Source organism: Micropterus dolomieu, linkage group LG20 (genome assembly GCF_021292245.1).
Source record: "Micropterus dolomieu isolate WLL.071019.BEF.003 ecotype Adirondacks linkage group LG20, ASM2129224v1, whole genome shotgun sequence".
Classification (NCBI taxonomy): Eukaryota; Metazoa; Chordata; class Actinopteri; order Centrarchiformes; family Centrarchidae; genus Micropterus; species Micropterus dolomieu.
This window is the reverse complement of record NC_060169.1, coordinates 29,262,280-29,272,667: the sequence shown is the minus strand read 5'-3', so window position 1 is coordinate 29,272,667 and position 10,388 is coordinate 29,262,280. Positions and strand designations below refer to the sequence as shown.

Sequence of the window (10,388 nt, the reverse complement as noted above, 5' to 3'; positions counted from 1 at the left end):
TTTTTTTTTTTTTTTTTTTGCCCTGATAAATTATAATAATAATTTGTATTAACATGTAATATAAATATCGAAATGGCACAGATTCCTGAATTAGAACAGAGTCACCAGGATTAAATGTTGTCATGTGTAGGGATGGGTATCACTACTCAATACCTTTTTATGGTATCAACCGAAACAGCCCAGTATCGAGTAGAATCGAAATGTCTCCAGTCAATCCAAAAGAAAGAGAAGAGCATGCCTTTTCCTTAAGTGCCTGCACCAAAAACTGTAAAAAGACGTGCAGCGCAGAGTCCATGCATGCTGATAAATCGTGCATGTTAGCCATGTGTATCGTCACACCCCTAATCTGAACCCTTATGTCCACACCACTTTTCAACACAAATCTTTTGATTAATTTTATCTTATCAAAGTACAAACACACCACAAACAGCTATAGTGTGTTAAATATGACTGTATTACAATAAAATATTTTATTAAGTTTTAAGTAACTTTGTAACTTTTCTCAGGCTTAAAATTCCTACAGCTTTTCCATTATACAGCCGTGAAGTTGGTATTAAATTTCGTCCTTGGTGGTATTAAAACAAGTTTTAAATATATAGGACTGCTGTTTAGTCAGTCAGCATAACAGCATAGTTTCAACATGAACCGAAAATATTTTTACACATTTCATAATAACATTTCAGACCTCTACTGTTGTGTTTTGTGTGCCACTGCTGAAAGCTCGCACTCGTTGTTGAGAAGGCGATTCAGGTAGCCGTGCATATTGGGTTTCGGCTTTGGCCAAGAATTTTTATTTTGGTGTAGCTCCAACAGTCATCACAGTACTATACTGTTGTAATTCACTGTTTGAACCTGGACTGTGTGCAAGACCTTTTTAAATGTGTAGAAGAAAAGGTATTATATTAAATAGGAGGTGATGATGGCGCATAGATAAGATGTTTGCCTTTGGTGTGGGAGACCTGGGTTTCATTCCCACTGTGACCCATCCACCAATGTGCCTGAGCAAGACACTTAACCCCTAGTTGCTCCAGAGGCGTACGACCTCTGACATGTATAGCAATTGTAAGTCGCTTTGGATAAAAGCGTCAGCTAAATGAAATGAAATCAATACAAACCCCCGCCGTCCGCCACTGTTAGACTGTCATTTTGTTGGAAACAATGGCTCGCTCCACCATGACATCTCACTCCCTGTCTCTCTCTGTATGTCTTTTGCTGTAGAAACGAAGAGGAGGAGAGGGACTCAAACGTCAGCACTGTGACAAATCCTTCGCAAGATCGGAACATTTAAAGATTCGTGAGAGTGTTCACACTGGAGAGAAATACAGCTGTGACCAATGCGGGACAGCCTTCATTCAATCATCTAAACTAACAATTCACCGACGTGTTCGCACTGAAGAGAAACCATACCGCTGCATCCAGTGTGGGAAAGCTTTCATAACATCTATACTAACAATTCACCGACTTGTTCAAAGTAGAGAGAAACCATACAGCTGTGACCAGTGTGGGAAAGCATTAACTTCATGGGGTCACCTACAAAGGCACCAACGTATTCACACTGGAGAGAAACCGTACAGCTGTGACCAGTGTGGGACAGCTTTCAGGAAATTTAGTGACCTAAAGGTCCACAGACGTGTTCACACTGGAGAGAAACCATATAGCTGTGACCAATGTGGGAAAGCATACGCAACATCAGGCAACCTAAAAATACACCTACGTGGTCACAGAGGAGAAAAACCTTACAGCTGTGACCAGTGTGGGGAAGCTTTCAATACATCAGGTCACCTACAAAGGCATCAACGTGTTCACGCTGGAGAAAAACCTTACCGGTGTGACCAGTGTGGGAAAGCTTTCACAACATTACACGAACTAAAAATACACCAACGTGTTCACACTGGAGAGAAACCGTACAGCTGTGACCAGTGTGATAAAGCTTTCACTTCATCTGGTCACCTACAAAGGCACCGACGTATTCACACTGGAGAGAAACCTTATAGCTGTGACCAGTGTGATAAAGCTTTCACTACATCAAATCAACTAAAAATACATCAACGTGTTCACACTGGAGAGAGACCGTACAGCTGTGATCAGTGTGGGAAGGCTTTCACTTCATTAAGTGATTTGACAAAGCACAGACGTGTTCACACTGGAGAGAAACCGTACTGGTGTGAACAATGTGGGAAAATGTTTGCTCAGAGCAGTAGCCTTAAAGGCCACCAACGCACTCATGATGCTTCGTTTTGAACATATTTCAGGGCCAAGTGAGGTGTTTCCTCCTGCCTTCTTGATTCCTGATTAGGAATGCGGTGATTACCGGATTTCACTATTAACCGCGCTTTAAAACGTCAGGACTAATTTGTAAAGGCTACATCAAGTGTTTCTCTTGTGGGGAACAAAACTGTTGCGTGCTTATCAGAGACATGGAGGCTACTACTGTACACTGGTTAACTCTGGCATAGGGACCAAACTGTGAAGCTTTATTTCCACCAAAGAAACATCAGTTTTGGGGTTAAAAGATTGCTGCTAAAGTAGCGAATACCTACATCAAATTTGATGTAGTTCGCGCGCACACCGCTGTCAAATTAGTTTTAACATTTTTGCGCTGAATCCAGCTTTCACGCTGCGTAAATCTCTTCTTTTCTGAAAGGTTCTTTATGCAAGAACGTAGCCCTCTCAAAACCTTTAGTCCCTGAACATTCAACATTACATCCTGTTGCCTCCTCCTGTCTGTGCTGAGAAAATGTTGCCAGGGATAAAACACTAACAAAACATTAGGAGCTTATGGACTTTCTGGACTATACTAATTAACTGCATTTCAGTTACTAATTACAATTCCTCTTATTGTAATTAAATATGAAATATAAACTTAAGTCATCACTGGTCTTTTAAAATTAAGTAATGCATAATATTCGTGAAACCTTGATTATACTATAATCGTACGAACAACATCTGTATTTATTGCTTCCCTAGTACTGATAGCTGTGTTGTAATATTCTCAGCTTCTTTGCAAACTAAGGGATAGACAACAGGAACAGAGGTGTTTCTTTCAGATATGTTTCTCCTGTAGATCACCTTTCAGCACACATTGCTGGCATGATTTAGTCTTCCCTCCTCTTTTGTGTCTTTGTAGAAGTAACCTCCTTTTTAATGTGCAAACCTTTTCAAGTTTTTGTCCACATAATTACTGGTAAGATACAACATAAAATGAGAGACAAAATATATGTAAATGACAGACATTTGGTTTAGAGGAAATGGTTGTTAATGATTAGCTAACACAATAGAAACGCACTTACCATAAAATAACCAAATATATTATTCAAGATTGTTTTGTACATTTTATAAAAGTATGGTAATAGTCTTGCTTTAATTGATCAGTTTATTATTTGTCAGTGAACCATCTCTTTATTCATGTGATCTAGTTTTATTCCACATCAAATGTTCGTTTTCTCCTGTAAGAAATATTTAAAACTGAGGGCATGCCTAGGACACTGAGAGGGGGAGCAGTGCAGACTAAAAACAAATATGTTTTTGTCCACATAATTACTGGTAAAATACAACATAAAATGAGAAAGATAAAATATATTTTAAATGTAAATGACAGTAAACATTTTGTTTTGAGGAAATGGCTGTTAATGATAAGCTAACACAATAGAAACGCGCCATAAAAATTACTTTGTCAAATAAACACACCTCTTATAGATATGATATATAAACTAGCTAACATGGTAAACTAGCTAACATGGTGTTCTAGAAAACTCAGGTGTCAGATGTGAATGTCCTCCTTGATCTTTCTCCGGCCGTCCACTGAAACCTGCTCCATGACCTTTGACCTCTTCCCAGTCGATGCTGTGAGTGGTTCAGGTCTGGTGTTCACAGGCAGACAGTTCCCTTTCTGTCACATGTGATGCCATACACCTCTTCAGTCTTCCTACCAGCAGAGATCTGAAGGTGTTGGATGGTTTGTAACTTAAAGGCTCTGGATGTTGTGACAGTCCAGCCATGTAAGGGAGTCCCACTGGGAAGTCCTGGTTTAAAGTTTGAGGATTGTCGTCACCCATCCAATAATCCATCTACGAGTCGACAACTGGAGAAAAATCAAGGAGATTCACCTCTGACACCAGAGAGCCTCTGAGAACAGAGACAGAGGTTACCATCTCCACCTGAGAACATCCGCCTGTTATCATGTGACTGTGCTGGACTAGAGTCATGTGATGACGACTGAGGAGGTTCAGTTTGCTGAAGAAGGCCATGGGATGGGGTCAAAAGTTCCAACAAAGATGTAGTGTGTAAGGCTTGAGTTTAGACTAATTTATTACAGATGTGTTCCTCAAAGTCAAGAATGAAGCTCCACGCTGGATGAAATATTGTTTCCGTGAGCTTCATGTTTTCTTGTTATTGTAGTGAAACATATTTAGTCTTTATTTTATATCTGTATTCACTGTTTTTATTTTCTTTTGCTTATACTTTATTGTGTCAATACATTTCATTTACTCATGTCCCTGTTTTTGTTTAGTGTAGTATGGTACACAGTTGTATTTCCTGAAGTATTTGGTAGATGTGTCCAGTTGTGTTTTTGGGGTTTTGGCTCTGGTGAGTCTTTACCGTGCATCTCAAAAAGGGTGGAGGTCTCCAAGAGTTCTCATGTGGACTTTTTCTCTCAAATAGTTTCTCACTTGCAAATATCAATAGAAGTGATTACTATAGAGACCAAATCTATGTATCTTCTGAAGAGTCCACTCTCTTCATTATATTAAATCTTGTGGGGTCCTGAAAACATCATCAAAATAGTTTGGAGTAAAATCAACTTCCCATGATGTTTCTCTTAAACATGTCATTTCTTGTTTCTTTAGTTACTTTACATTTTTTCTCCAGATTTGAAATGTGTTAACTGTATATAGAGTAGTTGTGTATTTTGATCTGTTATTTTCTGAATGTGGTTTTGAATCTGTTGAGGTTTGTTCAGACTGAAAGCAAAGCCAATTCTAGTCGAAACAAAGAGCCACAGATTCGTTAATGATGGCGCCAGCTGAGGTGAAGACGTGTCTGCTCAAGTCTGAAATGTTTCAGCTTCAAGGAAAAATTCAGCTTTGTCTTTGACAAATGAACAGAGAGACAAGAAAAAACTGAAACTGGAGGAAAGAGACTAAAGACGTTTCTGCTGAGTTCTTAGATCAACGTCTGAAGGACTCGGTACGCTTTGTAATGGAAATTTGATATTTTACTCTGTTTACTGTTTCACCCTCATGCTCCATTATAATATACAAAGGTCTCACTGTATGGTATTTGATATTTTATCATGTTTCAGCTAGGTGAAGCTTCCCATGGGAAAGATGCTCGTTTTCTTATCTGACTGACCTTGATAGGCCTTCGACTCAGGACAGCTGGTCCCGACTCCCTCGCTCTTCTGAGTAATATAAAGTCACCTGCTCCTTCACTGGCTTTTTGTCTTACACTTTTCAGACTGTTTGGCACTCTGTATGTTTGTCTGACCCTTTGCAAAGAATAAAACCCTTAAAAGACGTCTGGATTAGAATCTTTATTTCAGAAGACTCACTAAAGGACATATTTCCATTACAGCTTCAAACGAATTAGATCCTAGATGCCTCTGGGTTTAACTGCTGTGGTTTGATCCAGTGAGGAGGAAGAGGCGCTGAATAAACGGGGACTACAAAACCACTACAGACCACATTTGTGTTCAGTCTGAACAAACCTTTGTTGTTGTGAAAGTCTGACTGAATATTATCGTGTCTTCATTATCTGACTCCATTTTAACAGCTGTTTGCTTTCTGTTCTGTCAGTAAATGTGTTGCTTTCTGTTTAACTTGCATCCTGCCAGGGTTGGTGCTGTAATAATCTGAGCAGGAGACTTGAGACTCGAGTCCTTTTCAATATTCTCATTAAATTAGTCGACTCAAAGAGAAGCTTTGACTCATCATTTGAAACTGGACGTTCAATGAACTGTTTCCACTCAACAATATTTTTTCTGTTATTGATTGAAGCACAGACCATTTACCTGTTTTACATTTGATGATGACCCCGCCGACCCAGGCTGAGGGATTGGATGATGTTCATGATGACCTCATCATGAACAGAAATCAAAGAGAGAGAAGTTGTTTTCAAAGGAGCATGATGAAAGTGAAACGTCCTGTTTTGATCCTGCAGTCACAAACCTTTAACTTCTACTTCAGATTCTGATGTCGTCTGTGCAGCAGCCCCAAAACAAGCGGTGGAAGCTGATTTACAAAGGTGGAAAACCTCTTTATCGTCTTCTCACTCTCACATTCCTTATTAAATATCATGTTTTCTAATGAACTGCGTCACTTGTGGAAAACAAAAGCCCACTCTTTGTCCTCTAAGTCTGTTTGGGGTCAAAAGAAACCTCCAGACTTTCACTCTCAGTCCTTCAGAGTCTAACAGCTTCCAGAGGTTTTGTTGAAGAGTCAGACTGTGTTTGAGCGCCACCTGCTGCTCATTAAGCAGACAGACCAATAAAGATGAAGAATAAAGAGAACAGAGTGCTGCTGTTCCTCCATCTTCTGCTCTTTCCTTCATTGTTTTACTCTCTCTGGATGCTGCTGTGCTCTGACAGGAAATCACTGACGTTTAGTGGCTGAACGAGCAGCTTTGATTTGTTATTGAACTTTCTAATGTGTCTGTTAGCTCACATGTCTTTGACCTTTACACCTCAGCTCATGTCAGCGTTGATGTTTCCTCCCTTACTGTAACGTACAGAAGCTGATGTGCTTCCTGCAGTAATTTGGCTTGTATCTGCTGTAAGCTGCAGTTAATAATTAGATCTGTTCTGGCTCTATTATTACTGAGGGATTCTCTGTTGTTTGACCCTTATGGCCCAAAAAAGGTAAGAATTACCAAAATAAAAGCTCCTGTGGTGAGTCAACATACTGAAATACTTTTTATAACAAAACTAAGATCAACATATGACAGTAAGTTACTTCTTATCTCATCATTATGACTCAGTGAGTGTTGATTTTTTTTTTTTAACATTAGATATTAATTATTTAAAGTTTCTGTTATTTTAATGACTCATTAATGTAAAAGCAGGATTTTACTGCTGTAGTTGTTGAGCTGGAGCTCATTTTGTATCAGTGAGGTGGTTGTTATTCACAGATTTTAACAGCACAAACATTTTACATTTCATGTCATGAAATCACAATTTGTTCAGCCACCAAAATTAATTGACCCAAAATAGCAATAAAAGCACTTTCGGTGTTGAGTCAAAAAAACAATTAAATATTACCGAACAATTACGTTGACATGTCGGCATTGTGGAAGCATTTTAAAGTGTCACAGACACACAAATTGGGCGGGTCCTCGCACTTGTAGCGCGTCGGGGTGTGAGTCGGCCGAGTTGCATATTCTGGAGCTCTACCGGCTTTTTTGTGCGTCTTGGGATGATAAATGTACCACAAAAATCTTGGTGATTCAGTGTGCATGGGCTGCATCTTTGAAGGGACACTTCCTTATTCCAGCAGGTGGCACTATGAGGTTGGGTGAATTTTGTCCTGTAGATGTGTTCAGGGCATGACCCTTATCAAATATGTGAGGGAGGAATGAACTTTGACGACACGCTGTTATCCGAAAACTCACAAGATTCACAACATAGAATCATCAATGTGTTAAGGCTGTTCTGAGACTATTTTGAAGCAGGTGAGGCAAATATGTTGGGAGTAGTACATGACAGCGTAAAACTTGACACTTCCTGTGGCCAGCAGGTGGCGCTATGACTGTGGGTGAATGTCGGCATGTACATATGTTCAGGGCGGGACTCTTATTAAACATGTAAAATTCTGAGCATGTACAGTGAAGTTACACCAACTTCCTGTGTCAAGGTGAAGCGCGGAACTTCGCTGCCAGGTTTTACAACATGACCTCATCAATGTCTTATGGTTTTCCTGGGTAGACGGGTATTTTTAGGCCCCCAAAATTGAGGTTACTTCCCAGACGAGAGAGAGGAGAAAAAAAATTCTTCAGTTTCAATACTGATATCATAATAAATTCATTTTATGGCCTATGGTAATTAAAATGTAGCTCAATGATTTATAGTTAAGCTGGGTGTAAGGTTCAGTTTGACAAATAGCATTACAAGGTAGCAACAGAAAATGAGACAACTGATAGCGTTGCTGAGGAGAGATAGGCTATCGTCATATTGTCAGATTCTATGTTGTGAATCCTCTACCAAATTTCACACATTTCATAAGGGTCACGCCCTGAACACATTATGCAAATATTCACCCAACATCATGGCGCCACCCACTGGTAAGTGGTATTTTACCCTTCCCAAATTTATATTTTAATGTGCATTTTTTTTTTCAATTTCTGTTGCTTTTATGTTTAATGTAAAGCACTTTGAATTACCTTTGTTGTTGAAATGTGCTATACAAATAAACTTGCCTTGCTACACCTTGACATCTCACTTACTGTGTTTCTCTCTGTTGATATAGAGGAGAAGAAGAGAGGGACTCAAACGCGACAAATCCTTCACAACATCTGGATATTTGAAGATTCATCAGAGAGTTCACACTGGAGAGGAACTGTACAGCTGTGACCAGTGTGGGAAAGCTTTCACTACATCAGTTGCCTTAAAAATCCACCAACATGTTCACACTGGAGAGAAACCGTACTGGTGTGAACAGTGTGGAAAAACTTTTGCTCGATCAGGTGTCCTAAAAATCCACCAACGTGTTCACACTGGAGAGAAACCGTATTGGTGTGAACAATGTGGGAAGGTTTTCACTAGATCAGGTCACCTAAAACACCACCAACGTGTTCACACTGGAGAGAAGCCGCACTGGTGTGAACAGTGTGGAAAAACTTTCAGCAGATCTGATAAGTTACTAATCCACCAACGTGTTCACACTGGAGAGAAACCGCACTGGTGTGAACAGTGTGGAAAAACGTTCGCTCAGTCAGGTCACCTAAAAAACCACCAACGAGTTCACACTGGAGAGAAGCCGTATTGGTGTGAACAGTGTGGAAAAACTTTTGCTCGAGCAGGTGTCCTAAAAAACCACCAACGTGTTCACACTGGAGAGAAACCTCACTGGTGTGAACAATGTGGGAAAGTTTTCACTAGATCAGTTCACCTAAAACACCACCAACGTGTTCACACTGGACAGAAACCATACTGGTGTGAACAGTGTGGAAAAACCTTTGCTGAATCAGGTAACCTAAAAAGGCACCAACTTGTTCACACTGGAGAGAAACCTCACTGGTGTGAACAGTGTGGAAAAACGTTTGCTCGAGCAGGTGCCCTAAAAGTGCACCAACGTGTTCACACTGGAGAGAAACCGTACTGGTGTGAACAGTGTGGGAAATCTTTCGCTCATCCAGGTGCCCTAAAAGTGCACCAACGTGTTCACACTGGAGAAAAACCTCACAGGTGTGAACAGTGTGGGAAAACCTTTGCTCAATCAGGGGACCTAAAAAAGCACCAACGTGTTCACACTGGAGAGAAACCGTACAGCTGTGGCAAATGTGGCAAATCTTATACCGACAGGAGAACCCTTAAAGGACATAAATGCATTCACAAAGAATCAGTGTGACAGTTTTCACAGAGCTGTTACTGTTCACAGAGCTAGCTGTTTCCTGCTGCCCTGAATACAACCACCTGTTATCATGTGACTGTATTAATAACAATAATAAACAGAAGGACTAGTAACAATAATTGAAGTGTGGGTGTGTTATCCGACATTAGCAAAATTAAATAAGGTTGATTGAGGAACTGACAGTTTGTTATAAAGTCATTGTGACCATGGCCAAGGCATCAAAAAATTGATTTTACCTATATCAGTGTGTCTGGGGTCTTAAAGTCTTTAAAAAGTTAATAAATCAATTTTGGGAAAATTAAGGCCATTAAAAATGATTTGTCTTAATCGCCATTTAACAAGGTATCATATAGATACTTTGGTCAATGTGAAAATCCTTTTTGCACAAAGAGTTGGTACGCTTAAAATGTGTGTCAACGTATTTACTTTTATATTGCATAGCCAAAATTACTAGATAGGTAGGTTGTCACAACTGTGCGATTATTTATTTTTTTGTTGTTTTTGTTTTTTCCTGTGTTGTGTAACGCTAGACCCAGGGATCTACAGTGCGAGCATTTCACACTCATATGCCCCTAAAAATAGATCCTCCAAACTTTACGAGTCACAGATACAACTAAGGATACACCAAAATGAAAATTCTTGGCCGTAGCCAAAACCGAATATTATGAAAAACTTTGCCGAACAAGTACATTCACATTTTCGCCTCCTTTTATTTATTTTTTTTATCATTGCATAAATGAAATGGTCAATAAGTGCTTTTACTCTGTAAAGTAAATTACATGTGTCCATTTACTTTTAATGTACACATGTAATATGTTTATACTT

General features: G+C 39.5%; 1 protein-coding gene across 1 annotated transcript; it reads left to right on the top strand.

Annotated features, from left to right (window-relative positions):
* Nucleotides 1-132: 132 nt before the first annotated feature.
* LOC123959334 (zinc finger protein 721-like) lies at nt 133-9,676 on the top strand. Its single transcript, XM_046033296.1, has 3 exons — nt 133-162; nt 1,219-2,234; nt 8,531-9,676. The coding sequence occupies exons 1-3, from the start codon at nt 133-135 to the stop codon at nt 9,558-9,560; spliced, it is 2,076 nt and encodes a 691-aa protein (XP_045889252.1). The 3' UTR covers nt 9,561-9,676.
* The last annotated feature ends 712 nt before the right edge of the window (nt 9,677-10,388 follow it).

Excerpts from the sequence above, each read along its gene's own strand:
- LOC123959334 (XM_046033296.1), top strand. The coding sequence starts at position 133 with ATGGGTATCACTACTCAATACCTTTTTATG. Across the intron at positions 163-1,218 it reads CTACTCAATACCTTTTTATG|AAACGAAGAGGAGGAGAGGG; the intron begins GTATCAACCGAA and ends CTTTTGCTGTAG. Across the intron at positions 2,235-8,530 it reads CAACGCACTCATGATGCTTC|AGTTCACACTGGAGAGGAAC; the intron begins GTTTTGAACATA and ends GATTCATCAGAG.